Genomic DNA, 15,698 nt, shown 5'->3' with positions numbered 1-15,698 from the left:
TATATATATATATATGTGTGTGTGTGTGTGTGTGTGTGTATTTATATCTGTGTTTGTCCCCCCCCCCACTCCGCTTGACAACCAGTGTTGGTGACCTTACATCCTTGTACCAATAGAATAAGTACCAGGCTTTAAAAAAAATAGGTACTGGTATCAATTCATCTGACTAAAATTTCTTCAAGGTGGTGCCCCAGCATAGCCACAGTCTAATGACTGAAACAAGTAATAGATAAAAAAAAAAAAAGATAATGATAAAAATTCTTAATAATGTTAAATTATAAAAATAAACTTTAAAAAAAAAACAAACATAAAATGGCAATAGGGGTTCAGGTGAGTAAAATAGTAATCAAAGGGTGAAGAATGCATGAGAACCACAAGGCTAAATTGTCATTTAAATCTTTCATGACTCTCCCCCACCTCTCTCTCTCATATTCTTCAGCAGTATGGGAGATTACAGTTTAGGAATTTCCAGACCATCAAACATAACTCCTACTCTTTGCTATTGTCATCATTGTTATTATTGTTGTCATCATCATACCAATACTGCTGTCACTGTCACCATCATTAACAGCAGAAAACTCTTGTAATCATTTCCATATTTATTCGTTTGTGTGTGTGTATGTTATACCCATGAATAGCCAAGATAGGTGATGGTCTGGTCTACTCACTGAATTAGTATAACTTCTATTATAAATTAAAACCTAGTTGCTAACCATTTTGCCGTACTCCATGGGCCAAGGTACATAACTCTATTTTGTTTTGGACTTTCTGACTTGAAAATTCTTTGCCTGATTAAATATATCAACTTATCCAGCTATCAAAAAAGAAAAAGAAAAGAAAAGAAACAAACAAAAATTTAAAAACTTCAACAAACATATGTTCAGATGTGAAAAATTCATTATTTAAAAAAAAAAAAAAGGAGAAAATGAATGTAAAAATGAACGGAAATTTCCATTTTAATCTTTTTTTTTTAACAAATTGTGAAAAATTTTGTTGAGGCAGATGTTAGATGACGCATTTGAATAATAATAATTGTTATTTATCATTGTGGTAAAAGTATAATCTGTTCTGGCAGGATTTGATCCCAGAATATTGTGGTCTCACTAAAACCTGTGATGCATCAAGCCTGGCTTGTTAAACTACCTGTTACCCACTTCTCTAATTGTTGATTTCACATTTTGCCACAAGGCCTGCAGTTTCAAAGGAGGAGATAAGCTGATTAAATCAACTCCAGTATTCAACTTGGTAATTATTTTATTGATCCTGAAAGGATGAAAGGCAAAGTGGACCTCGATGAAATTGACCTCAGAATGTAAAGATGGACAAACTGCTGCTAAGCATTTTGCCTGACACGCTAATGATTCTGCCAGCTTTCCACCTTAAACCAATTTCTCTAATTATTAATATTTGAATGTTGCTTTTACCAGGACACAATGGCACCTTTTGATAAGAGAAGGTATTGAGGTGAAGTGATGTGGTACGGTGTGTGTGCGTGAGATCATAATTGAATCGATTACTGTCATTGATTGTATCGAAAAAATGTAAGTCAAAGATACCTCTGCTTGGATTTGAACAGATAATCTAGAAACATGAGAGCATAAGATATTTTGTTCAGTGCTCTGCTGCTTTTACCAACTAAATAATGGCACAATAACATCCTAATGCAGACAAATGCCTTCTTATTACAGCTCTGACTTGTGAACGGTATTTCATCTGTGAAACGGTATGGAATCCATTCATATATGCATGCGAATGTGTGTGTATATGTGTGTGTGTGTGTGTGTGGTCAACTTTGCCTCATCATCATTAGTATTGTTTTAATGTCTACTTTTCAATACTTTTATGGGTTAGACTAAATTTATTGTGGCACATTTTTTATGACTGGATACCCTTCCTGTCACGAACCCATACCTGTTTCCAAGCAAGGTAATATTTCCTGACGCTCAGACATGTTTTTCATTGAAGACTCGAAAGGAACAATATCACTCGTATGACAGTGACTCAAGTTTGCAACTGTTGTGTGATGTCTGGGCAGCACAATGCATACACTCACATGCACACACAAGCACACACAATATATCAAAGGTTTCTTTCAGTTTCTGTCCACTAAATCTACTCACAAAGCTTTGGTTAGCTCCTGGGCTATAGTGAAAAAAACACTTGCCTCAGGTACTGCACCATGAAACTGAACCTGAAACCACATGGTTGAGAAGCAAACTTCTTACCTACACTAAATGAACTCTCAATCCTGTACAAGATCAGTTCTCTCAATCCTGTACAAGATCAGTTCTCTCTCTCTGTCTCCCCCACCATTCTCTTTCACTTCCCCTCTCTATCTTAGAAATCAGCTGTGGCCAGACCTAGGGAAGGATGGACTCTGCCAGGTTTAGATGTCCAAAACATGGTGCATTTCACAATGGCATCCCTACAACTTCATCCAAAGTTAATGGCTTGAAGCAGTGTAAGGCAATGAACTAATGCCGTAGCTTTTTTATAATCAATTGTCTTTTTAGACATAGCAGCCAAATCTCCCTTCGATCACATCAAACTATTGCAAGAAATAAATTATGTTGTCCTAGATACCCTCAAAGTGATAAGAGGTCATGGATGGAGTGTCTCTGATCATATATTTTCTTCATCAAAACTTCCAACTACAACTGCAGCAATAAGTTGATTGTCATTGCAATTAAAATTCTTTGGAATTATTTTTTATAATTTATTGTTCTTTTTTATTTTGCTTTCTTCTGTGCTTTAGATATCTTGCTCACATATGGGAAATCGATTGCAAATGATGAATTCAATACTTTAGCCAATAAATTTGATGTAAAGGGTAATGACACAATGGCATACAGAGAAATGATTCGCTATTTCATGCTGGATTTAAAAACTTCCACCAAACCAGTATTACCTGATAGAAAAGTCCTTGACGATAGTAACATGGATAAGGTATGTAGCTGGTCCATTTATTAAATGGTTTATTTTGTTATATTGATTGTATTGATTTGTTTTCACATTGCACATGATCAGTTTTCATATTGTTAGTTCTTCTGAATCAACTCCATTATTTATTGGTGCTTACTTACTGAGTTTGTACCAATAAAGGTAGCATGGGTTAGACAAGTCTACAGTGAGGCAGAATTTCCTGATGCCAACTATCAACTGCTGAAGTTTTTGTTTACAATTTGTGCACAAGTGCATATGTATTTCATAATATGTATATCATCATTGCTTAACATCTGTCTTCCATGCATATATGGGTAGGCCACTTGACAGGAACCAGCGAGGCAAAAGACTACCCCAGGCTACAGTGTCTGTTTTGGTAGGGTTTTTACAGCTAGATCCCCTTCCTGACACCAACCACTCTACAGAGTGGACTTATATCGCTTTCTCTCTCTCTCTCTCTCTCTCTATATATATATATATATATATATATATATATATATTAGACAGGAAGGACAACAAAAGAAAGAAAGAGACCTCGATATTATGCAAATAGAGGAATTTATCTGTAAAAATATGTGACACTTATTCAGTAGCCATGATAAAACTCTGAGTTTCGGATGCCATTTTGATGCGTTTTGACCTTGTCACTACACAGTAATTTCCCTTTGTTTTTAACGGTCATTTTTCACAGGAATTTTCAATGGCCGGATAACTGAAGAGATGTTGGCGTGGGCTCCCACCCCGGCATCTGAAACTCGGAGTTTTATCATGGCTACTGAATAAGTGTCACATATTTTTACAGATATATATATATATAAATATATATATATATATATAGTTCACAAATGAGATCCAGAGATTCTCAATATAGAAGACACTTAATAGTGCTTATGAGATTCAAACTTAGACTCCACTGTCTTTGCAGGGAATCAATTCCACAAGGTAAAAAGAGGCTATAGGAGAGATCATGTTGAGCGGGTATAGAAGCAGTTATGCAGATAAACAAATTAGACTCATCAAATATGTATTTAATATATTTGATGTGTCTCATTTGTTTATCTGTATAATTGCCTCTGTGTGCGTGTGAGAGAGAGAAATAGAGAGAGAGAGAGAGAGAGAGAGAGAGTGAGAGAGAGAGAGAGAGAGAGAGAGAGAGAGAGAGTGGTCACTTGTGAGCTCTCTCACTGGTAACATGGAATCCAGTACACCCTGTTGCCTGGTTGGGTTGTTGGCAACTAAACACTGTTATCCTCAACTAGGGTTGCCTGATGAGGAGGGATGCTAGAAACTCAGCAGGACTGCAAACAAGACCTGTTGAAAGGATGGATGAACCTAGTATAAGTTCAACAACTATCTGGCTGTAGCAGGAGCCCTCAGATATTCCAGGCTGGTGTCCAGCATACTGGAAGACCACTGGGAGTGAGGCACCCCTTAGCTTCTGCTAAAGCAAGTCTCTAGCAGATCACTCTCGATATAAAACCAGATATACAGGGAATGGCATTGAACATTTTTGGGATCATTTGCTTGCGCTTGAGATCATGGCACTCCCACATTCCTGAGCCTGCCACCCATATTGTCACTGGATAGTTTTTATACTGATACCCAGGAGTAAAGTTGATTACATCAACCCCAGTGCTCAACTGGTGCTTGTTTTATCAACCCCCAAAAAAAGATGAAAGGCAAAGTTGATCTTAGCAGAATTTGAACTTAGAATATAAAGACAGCTAAAATACCATTAAGCATTTCACCAGGCATGCTAACGATTCTCCCAGTTTTCCGCTTTGTCATATTCATTGTCATCATCATCATCATTGTTTAACATCCACCTTCCATGCTGGCATGGGTTAGACAGTTTGACAGGAGCCGGCCAGGTAGAAGACTACCCCAGGCTACTGTGTCTGCTTTAGCATGGTTTTTATGGTTGGATGCCCTTCCTAACACCAACCATCTCACAGAGTGGACTGAGTGCTGTTTATGTGGCACAAGCATAAGTGAGGTCAGTTTTGGCATGGTTTTTACAAATGTCAACCACTTCACAGTGTGGACAGGATGCTTTTTAAGTGGCATCAGCATCGGCGGGCCTACCAAGTAACTGGCAAGACAAAAAATTTTTGAGAGGGGAGGGGGCGTTGGAGGAGATGACCTTGTGTCAGATGATGAAAGGTTATAATGAGACAGAGAGACAGAAACAGGTGTTTTGCTATAAAGGAGGTATATGGTTACCCAGCCAGAGAGAGAGAGAAAGGGATAAAGTCTGATAGAACAGAGACAAATCTGCAATTCAGTTTTGGTCTCTGGTTGTAGACACTTTTACTTCATAGTTTGAAAATTTTGAATTTAGATTATTTCTTCAGCTTATGTCACAGAAAGAAAAAAAAACATGTATTGTCTGATATAAATGCATAATTGGTATTATCTATTTCTTTGTTAATTTTCTTTTAAATTGTCACTGGTCATTTTTTTTTTTTTTTTAATTTTGCTTCATAAATTATCTCTGACTCAATATATTTCCAATTTTGTTTCCTAAATTATCGCTAGTCGTTATATTTTTCAGTTTGCTCCAGGGCCATTAGTTAGTGGACTGTCACAGGCAATGTTGAGAATTTACCCATGTGTAATAAAGCATTGGAAGACCATGCGAAGGAACTTTTTAAAGGTCGATTCTCAGAAGACTGGTTTTACTGATATTAAAAGTTTCAGACAGATTCTTCGAAATTACAACATCAATCTGACAGAAGATGAATTCTATAGCATTGTTACATACTACGATAAAGATTTCCATGGAAACATTGATTACAACATTTTTCTAAAAGCCTTCTTAAAGCGGCATTGAATTAACAAAATCCCATTATTTTATTTTATTTTTTTCTAACTGTTATTACTAGCAATTAAACATTACTATATATTATAAACTTTATTATTTTTGTCTCTCTTTTTTTGAGTTTTAACTTTCCTTAGATATTTCATAAACATTTCTTTCATGAACATTATATCATTGCATCACTAGATGATGAACTACAGTGATGGAACATGATGTTGTTGAAGATGATGGTGGTGGTGCTTGTGGCAGCAGTTTTAAATTGATGTTGGATTTAATTTTTAAGTTCCACCAATATTTTTTTCAACCCTTCAGTTGATGTATAGTTAATGTTGTCTGTTGGCATTTTATTTTTTGTTATCCTGTTCTATCCACTGCATCATGCACCATGGGAAGATGATACTAATTTCAAGAAACAAAAAATGACCAGAACTAGAAAAGAACTTTTGGGTGTTGTGTTATGTTGGTAAAAATATTCAGAATATATTTTTACAGACCAAATTCGTGGTATGTGCAAATTTCTAGCCAGACTAAAGGTGGTGTAGAGGTGGAACAATGAAGTAGACAGAACAATAAAAGTGAAGAGGCAGCCCTGGAAGGTTTGCAAGAATGGGGCCAGCAGAGAACTTTACCAGGTAGCTAGAAGCTGGAAGGTAGGTCTATTTAGCAAGGGGAGAGGCAGAAAAGAAGAGGTTTGGAAGGGACCATACCCAGTGATTAGTGTAGCAGCATGATAGTCAACTATTACAAACATAAATAGGATGCCTCAGAAAGAAGTAATTACAGAGATATCAAATTACTGGACCAGTTAATTAGAAAGAGGATTGACCTAGACAAGATGCAGTTTGGTTTCATATTGGAGAAGTATTTAGCAGAAAGTGAACCACTATTCCTAGAGAAAGCCTTTGACAAGGTACCTTGATCCCTCATCTGGTGCTGATGGTTGATGTGAAAGCTAGGAATAGATGACTGGCTAGTGAGAGCCATTCAAGCCAGGTACAGGGGTACCTTTAGCAAAGTGAGAGTTAACAAGTACAAGAGTGAATTTAGTGTGCAGGTAGGAGTCCATAAGGGTTTGGTTATGAGTCCCCTTTTATTTTATCATAGTCCTCCAGGCCATAACAGAGGAATTTAAGACTGGTTATCAATAAGAACTCCTCTATGCTAATGACCTTGTTATTATAACTGAAAGTGTAGATGAATTAGAATTAAAATTCCAAGGGTCTTAAAGTTAACTTGGCAAAGACTAAAATTCTAATTAGCAGGAGAACAAACAGAACACTAATCCCGTTGAGTAAATAGCCCTGTTCTATATGTAGACAAGATGTAGATAGAAATTCCATAAGTGTGGGGTCAGTGCAAACTATGGGCACATGACAGTTGCAGCAGAATCAAAGGAAGGTTGACAGAGAAAATTGAATTTGTTTGTGGCAGGTGAGCAGGAGCAATAAATAATAGGAGCACGCAGGAAATAGATGTTCTGAAATGCCCAGGAGGGTCCCTAGAAGAAGTAGACAGTTTCTTTGATGTAAGTGACTTAAATAGAGGTGGAGGAGGATGCTGTGAACGTGTTGGGATGAGATGAGCTGGAAGGAAAGGGCTGTGATGTCAATGGTCAAGGGGTCCCACGAGAACAGGAAGGAGGAGAGAGGAAGTGAAAGAAACAAGACCGAGGTCAGCCTGGGGCAGTCGAGATGAACAGACATTAGTGGAGCGAGCTAGCGGCATTGGTAGTAGCAGCTGCTAACATTAGGTGAAACAGCTGGACAGCTAACAACGAGAGGTAGGTGAACCATATTTTAATCCCTGTATTACAGTTCCCTCATACCACAGAAAGTGTAGTTGCTAGAATATGAACTGGCTGGAAAAATTTTGGAGAACTTTTACCTCCATTGATAACAAAAGGCCTCTCTCTCTCAGAAAAAAAAAAAAAGATTGTATGATGCCTTTATATGAACAGCAATGCTACATGGGTGTGAAAGTTGGATTATGAATGCAGAGGACTTGCGAAGACTTGAAAGAAATGAAACAAGTATGCTATGATGGATGTGCAATGATAGTGTGCATGTACAAGGTATTATCAAGAAGTTCCTGGACTAATTATGTTTAATAAAAAATAACTTACTTACCTAAGTTGTAACATAATCTTCTTTGAAATAGTCACCTTGAGCAGCAATACACCAGTCCCAACGTTCCTGCCACTTTTGGAATCCAGCCTAGAAGATGTTTACTGTAAATGAGTCGAGTACGTTCTGTGATTCGCTCTGGATCTCAACAACAGTGCTAAAATGGCAACCTTTGAACTGCATTTTCATCTTGGGGAAGACATGGAAGTCTGCAGGTGCTAAATCTGACGAGTAGGGTGGGTGCAGAAGTGATACCATGGTGATTTTGGTAAGAAACTAACAAGTGAGCAGAGCACCTGCCCCTCTCCCTCTGTCATAGTTTATTTCTCCAGCCTATACCCAGTTCAGTTGGTCTTATCTTGCGGGTACTTGGAGACCTCACCAGTGCTAGTGCCATGTAAAAAGGACCCACTACACTCTGTTGAGTGGTTGGCATTAAGAAGTGCATCCAGCTGTATAAACCCCACATAAGCAGACATAGAACTTGGAGGAACCGTCTAGCTAATCTGTTCTTGCCAAACCATCCAACCCATGCTAGAATGGAAAAAGGGACATTAAATGATGATGATGATGATAACAATTTTGTAATAATCTTAATTAGGTTTTAGCCAATGGGGTTCAGTCAAGATTATTTTGAAACATAATCAATCAGTTTGTTAAATGAGACTAAAGACAATAACAAAATACTTTCTCTAGACCTCCAAAAACAAGCAGCAAAATAGCCAGACATTGTTTTCACAGAAAATTTGTAAACAGCATCACTTTCTCTGATGTTGGTATTTGTTTTATAATTTACAATTGTGCAAAGTTAAATTAAGGAGACACACATTTAAACACACACACACACAGCCATGCACAGAAATTTTCATAGAGAGCTTTCTAGTTGTGCAATCTCTTTCTCTTTTTACTTCTGTGATATTATGGACATATCTCTATTTAGCGATCTGTCTATCTCTCATACAGGCATTAAACAATAGGGGTTTTCTGTTGATAAGTAAAGAACTTTCTTGTTGATGATGATGATGGTGTTGGGTGGGGGTAGTAAATAGTTCTTTCATCACTCTTGCTTATGCTGAAAGGTTCATAGGCTGCCTATGAGGGAATAATGCTAGAGTTGTGAAATTTTGCATTAATTTCAACCCTTCTTGTAAATAACTGCATTGTTTCTGTCCAGGTAAACTGACATCTGACTGTTAAAAGAAGACTTCAAAAGTAACTGGTAGTGACTTCTCTTGAAAATGGACAAAATTTGGCATTGTGATGTTATCAAGTACCTGCAGAAAAAAGGTTTAGTCCCCAAGGACATTCATGCTGACTTGGTTGCTACATTAGGGGATGATACTCTAGTTTTATGAACAGTGAAAAAGTAGGCAGCTGAAATTAGGAGGGGAAGAGAGAGCCTTGAAGATGACCCAATGTGTGGATGTCCTGCAACTGCCATCATGAAGGAAAACATTGATCGTGTTTACCACATGTTGATGCATGACAGACAATTGACTCTAAATCCAATAGCCAAGGCTGTTTGCATATCCCGTGACAAGGTTGAGAATATTCTGCACAAAGTACTTGGCATGACAAAAGTTTCTGACACCTGATCAAAAGCACACCAGGCAGATCACATCACAGAAAAATCTGACATTGTTTAAGGCAGATCCAGCTGGTTTCCTTTGGCATTTCCTCAGCCAGGATGAGTGTTGGGTTCATCACTTTGAGCCAGAAACAAAGAGATAATCCATGCAGTAGAAACACCCCTCCTCACCTGCTCCAAAGAAAGATAAGGTCGTTTCATCTACAAGGAAGATGATGACTTCAGTTTTTTGGGATGCAAATGGCATTGAGTTTATTGACTGTCTTCAAAAGGGTCACACCATCAATGGAGAGTACTATGTCAATGTGCTGAGGCAGTTAGGAAAGACTATCAAGACCAAATACCCAAGAAACTGATGAATGGGGTCTTGTTTCATCAGGACAATGCTCCAGTACACGAGTCCTTGGCATCAATGGCTCCTGTGCATGGCTGTGACTTTAAACTGGTTTACTATCCTCCCTATTCTCCTGATTTGGCCCCCATCTGACTATCATTTGTTCCCCACCATGAAAAAACACTTTGTTGGGAACCAATAATGCAGTGATGATGACGTCATATCTGCTGTCGATGACTTGTTTTTACCAACAGGATTGAAGCACTGCAACACCGATGGAAGACGTATGTGGACCACATGGGTGTTTATGTTGAAAAATAAACCTCATTTGCTGACATTCCATGAGAGAATATTTGGTCAACCTGTGAATTTTTTAGCTGACCCTTGTATCAATATGATGGAAGACTTCTGCTACATATCACATCTGAATACACGTAAGCAAAAGAGTTCCAGGCATAGTTTCCAAGCTAAAAAGAAGAAATTTTGAAGTGCTGAACCTTAAAAATGAATGGAACCCTTGTAAAATCTATTTTCTCACCTTCCAATTGCTTTTGTGCCATTTTATTTTGCTAAATAAAGTACCAAATTCATTTTTATTAGTTTCATTTAGTCTTAGCGTATGTAGATTTACCAATAAATTATGGTATATTTTATCATTTGTGAGCTGGTAGCACAGTACTTGACATTTTCCAGCATTAAACTGCATGTTGTTTTCCTCAGTTTTCTTTATATTGCTTTCAAGTCCTGGTGTAATCCTTCAACATTGTCGAGGTTAATGCCTGTAATAATTTTGTATCATTGGCGTACCTAGTGACAGTGACTGTCTGATTGACAATAGTATTTCTAAGAGAGCCACTCATAAACAGTAATGATCCCAAGCAGTTCTCTGGGGGACTGCATTCAGGGTTTGTTTCATTAGAGAGGGCACTGCTGACTGAAACTGCCTGATTTCTATCTTTTAGGAAGTCACTCTCCGAGTTCATCCACTATGATAAGGTGGATCACGTAATGACTCACCTGATCAAAAGCCTTTGTGAAGCTGAGCTATATCATATCAACATCTAAATGGTCAAATAGCTGCTTCTAAACTCACTCATAGTACCTTAACAACTGTGTGAGGCAACTTCTTCCTGGTTGGAAGCTATGCTGAATACCATTCAATGTCATTTTTGTCTAGGAACATTATCAGTTTCTTTTTGACTGTGTGAAGTCAAAGACATGGGCCGGTAGTTTTTAGCCTTTATGGATAGGGCATATAATACCTTCTCTTGGCTTTTTAGGTGGTTTACCACTTGCAAGGAATATGTGCAATCTTGCTTGCATGGGTCAGACAGAATTTGAAGAGATGGATATAGTAGAAGAGATGGCTATAGTAGAAGACACTTGCCCAAGGTGCCACGCAGTGAGACTGAACCTGGAACCATGTGGTTGGTAAGCAAGCTACTTACCACACAGCCACTCCTGCGCCTATATATATATATATATATATATATATATACTTACTTGGAAATGGATGTGTGGCGTTCAATTAAATAATAATAATAAATAACATGTGTGTGTGTGTATATATATATGTATTTGTGTGTCTGTGTTTGTTCCCCCACCATCACTTGACAACAGATGTCGCTGTGTTTAAGTCCCCCGTAACTTAGCGGTTCGGCAAAAAGAGACCGATAGAATAAGTACTAGACTTACAAAGAATAAGTCCTGCAGTCGATTTGTTCGACTAAAGGCAGTGCTCCAGCATGGCTGCAGTCAAATAACTGAAACAAGTAAAAGAATATATATGTGTGTGTGTGTGTGTCTTAGCGCGCGTTTATTTCCTTGTTTTCATACCGTGCGTTAGGCGTAAAGGGTATTACTATCATAAAAATGGTGTTGCTTGTTTCCAGTATTCTATGGAACAACAAAGGAGGAAATACCTGCTTTAGAAACAAGTGAGGATTGGCGACAGGTAAGCTATCTGGCCATAGAAAATTTGCTTCAACAAATTTCATCTGACCCATTGTGAAATTACGATAGCCCTTTGTGGAACGGCCAAAAGAAAAATAAAACCATTATATAGCTTGTCAGCACAAAGATAAGTTTTAAGATGATTACAACTATAAAAGGGACACATTAGTGTGAGAATGGCGGTCAAAGGGACCATATTCTTCAAAATGAGGCACCGCTAAAGACTTTATCACCATGGATAAAATCTTGTAGAGTGCACTGGTTGTAGACGATGGATAATACTTGAATAGTTGGAACAACATTGGAAATTTTGCTAGAACTCGTGTGTAAAGGAGCGAAGTAGACACCAACGTCCAAAACATTCATACTATAATAGCATGCTAAACAGCGTACCAAATAACAACACAACTAAACGCTAATCCACTCTCCTGCAAAGGATTTTTACAAGAGAATCTGACTGGGTGGTGGTGGTCGCAAGGTGCACACAAACGGCCAGATATATTCCTATAAGGCATCCAAAATGTGAATGGAATTAAAAGAGTAAAATGGTAAGGCATTTAATTTGTCTCTGTTGATTCTGCTCTGTATCGTAGCAACAAATAGTTTTTGACTGGGTGTGTAACACAGATTGAAGGAGACAGAGGTGTGTATTTATATCAACAGGTGTCAAATAGTCTTTAGAGTATTTTGATGAGTTCTCTGGTAGGAAGAATTCGGTGAGTTAAATTTATAGTTGCAGCATTGGACTAAAAATAACCACCACAATACATTTTTAATATTCTATATCTCCAACTTACAAATTAGAGGTGAGAAAGGCAGAAAAAAATTGAGCCCAAAAGGGAGCCACGACGTGTTTCCCTCCCTCAAATCGCAACCTACCACCTTTTAAAAATGTCACATTCATGAATGTATGTAAAAGAAAAAACGGAAGGAAAGAATGGTTTCGGTTGGAACGTCTTTGATAGTAGGTCTGTTGTATCCGGGCTGACATGCGACCAAATAACAACAACCATTATGGATTCAAATTTTGGCACAAGGTTGGCATCAACTCCAGTATTTGACTGGTATTTATTTAATCAACTAGTTAAGGTTGAAAGGCGAAGTCAACCTTGGCGGAAACACACACATAATAATAATATTGTTTTCTACTCTAGGCACAAGGCCCGAAATTTTTGGGGAGGGGGCCAGTCGATTAGATGGATTCCAGTACGCAACTGATACTTAATTTATCGACCCCGAAAGAATTTGAACTCAGAATGTAAAGACACGAAATACCGCTAAGCATTTCGTCCGGCTTGATAACATTTCCTCTAGCTCGCCGCCTCAAAATGAAAAATAATAAACAGTAAATAAGTGAAGTTTATTACATCCACGAAACAACGAATCAACAAGAAAGTCAAACGCGTTGCTAGAAATAGCAATTAAATCTCCTTCTATCCACACCGCACTGTCTTAAAAGGAAGGACACGTTAGGACAATGCATTCCATATTTAAGACGGGTTTGTCACTGCTACACCATCTTTGACTACAGGGTTCACTCAGTCAGGGCCGAGCCGTGCGCTAAAATAACAACGAAGTCCGAATTTTGCTTCATTGCTAACACGCACACAATCATACGAAGTAAACACCGACTACACTCATAAAGCCCAACTCATTTAAACCTTTTTTACACTTAAATATTGCCTTTGTTAACCATTAAGATTAACGATGTTAAATAATAGTTTCTACTGTATTTCGGAACAGATAAATATCATTGTTATTATTATTATTGTCCTCCGACATAATTCAATTTGCCTCTGTGATAAAAAGGCGAAATGCAACAACTACATCAAGAGTAGATAACTCGTGAAGTGGTTATTATTTGTAAGGCCACCGCTAGGGGACGCTACTTTCGGAATTTCTCTCTGTTTTTCTTCCTCCCCCTCTTCCCCTGCCAGAGACCAAAGCAGCTGTCGTGCGAGTTGTGACGTCACTTCCAATGGAACATGTCCTTCGGTTTGGGCCGATCAAATAAACAGCTGTAGCGCCAGCTACTGCCGCCAAACACACATTTTGGGCAGAGGCAACAGAATCATCTTCAGAACGTTGAGGTTGACCAGTCTCTTGCCGAAGATTAAAAAGAAAAAGAAAAAACGTAAAAAGAGACGACAGGACACGACGTCTTGTATCTCTCTTTTTTCTCCTGCGAATCTGCTGACTTGAGGTTTGTTTTAGGACGGACACTATGTCGACTGATCGACGAAGTCAGGTACGTTGAGAAATAGCACGAGTAATACGCTGTCACTTATTATTATTATTATTATTATTATGTTTCTACTTTGATCTTAAACAGGAAGTTGTGATATTCAGGTTTTATTTATATTATTCATAAACACCAAAGTGAAGTCGTATCAAACAGGGAAATCGAAATCAAATTTTCCATAGCAGGTTTACCGGGAACTACCTTCTTTTTCTCTCTAATTACTTAATCACTCACCTTATTGCTTTTTAAATAGTTGCAGCTATGTTTACAGTTTTGAGCGTGCAGTTACTTCTTTTAGATATGTAATTAGCAGTTGAGGAAGAACCGAACTACACCAAGGAGGAAAACGTATGTGGTTTCTTCAACTTGGTTGTAATCGCCCCCAGATTACCTTATTAAAATATTAAAAACAAAAAATGGATACAGTTTTGTCCTAGTTAGCCTAAAAGATGTGGCGGAGTTTCGATATGATTATTTGATCCGCTATAAATAGCAGCCAAATCTCTCAGCTTACGCGTTGCCTTCTCAAAAACAAAAACATAGAAAGGATACACGAAAGAATGTTACTCTAGATATACAAAAGGACGGGATGGAGTTTTGGAACAGCTACAACATGAGGGAAACTCTATGTGGCCATTTGATGTGCAAGAAATAACAGCTGAATCTCCCTCAGACCACACCCTGTTTTCTTATAAAGAAAGGGATACATTGGGGAATGTAGTCCTAGATGTACAAAAAGACAGGGCAGTGTTTCGGAATAGCCACTGCTACCTCGTAGGGAAGAAAAAGGGTACGGAATCGGATAGTGGGTGGGGTTCGAAAATGTAAAAAACAAAAACAAAAAAAAATGGGGACGGGTGGGTGGGAAGGATTGTTTTAGATTTGTAATTCCTGTAGCATGAAAACACGGCAATAATTTAAAAAGATAAAGGTAAAACCCATGCAGTTCATTGTCTTGATGTTGTGGAGGCTATTCAAAAGCCTCACCAAAGATGTGATGGAGACTGCTGGACGAGGCTAAACAGGAAGAATCTTCTGCTCACAACAAACAAACAAGGAAGAAGGAGAAACGAAACTAAATCATGTAATTTATCTGCCACTGGTAGTTACTGTTGTTGTTGTTGAGAGCCAGGTCAGTCGTGGCCGAGAAGATTATATGCGTTACAACATATAAGAGACTACAATATCTAATGTATTGTTTTTTTTTAAATTTTGTTTGCGGTCCGTGGGGTGTGATTTGAGGAATGTTTGACTGCTGTTTTTAGCAGGTCGAATGACTACAGAAAGAGGCTGTGATCAAAAGCATTCTCACTGCGATCATTTCGTTTTTTAGGGGGAGAGGTGAAGAAGGGGGTACCAAGCAACGGACTACATTATAAGATGTGTCCTTCCTTTTTGGTTCCAAGACTGTAGGGTATGATTTGAAGAATTGGCTGGTGTTTCTAGCAGATTATCCAAGCACAAACAGGCTCTGATTGCTCCTGTTGGACTAGTATCTTTTACTGTTACTTCGTGAGGTGTGAAAACTAGGGACTACATTATATGATATCCCCCCCTCCCATGACGGTAGGGTGTGATTTTAGGGAGATTTGGCTGTTATTTCTAGCAGATCAAATGACCACATAAAAATTTCCTTGTTTGCATGTATTTTACTGTCATCCTTTCTGACGGAAAAAAAAAACGAAAAGAAAAGT

At 38.1% G+C, this 15,698-nt stretch overlaps 2 protein-coding genes across 4 annotated transcripts in view; both read left to right on the top strand.

The window, feature by feature from the left end:
- LOC106874287 (EF-hand calcium-binding domain-containing protein 6) overlaps positions 1 to 5,860 on the top strand; it is a 300,872-nt gene extending 295,012 nt beyond the window's left edge. For all 3 annotated transcript variants that reach the window (XM_052975711.1, XM_052975710.1, XM_052975709.1), the window contains exons 28-29: positions 2,756 to 2,946; positions 5,498 to 5,860. In XM_052975711.1, coding sequence (XP_052831671.1) covers positions 2,756 to 2,946; positions 5,498 to 5,776 — 470 coding nt within the window. In that variant the 3' untranslated portion in view covers positions 5,777 to 5,860. The remainder of the gene's footprint in view (positions 1 to 2,755; positions 2,947 to 5,497) is intronic.
- Positions 1 to 15,698, top strand: part of LOC106874286 (toll-interacting protein) — a 271,164-nt gene that overhangs the window by 203,658 nt on the left and 51,808 nt on the right. The gene's annotated exons all lie outside the window — the stretch shown is intronic.

The sequence above is a fragment of the Octopus bimaculoides genome, chromosome 22 (assembly GCF_001194135.2).
Source record: "Octopus bimaculoides isolate UCB-OBI-ISO-001 chromosome 22, ASM119413v2, whole genome shotgun sequence".
NCBI classification, from domain to species: domain Eukaryota; kingdom Metazoa; phylum Mollusca; class Cephalopoda; order Octopoda; family Octopodidae; genus Octopus; species Octopus bimaculoides.
Note: the sequence above shows the minus strand (reverse complement) of the source record. Positions and strands in the feature narration are given on the sequence as shown.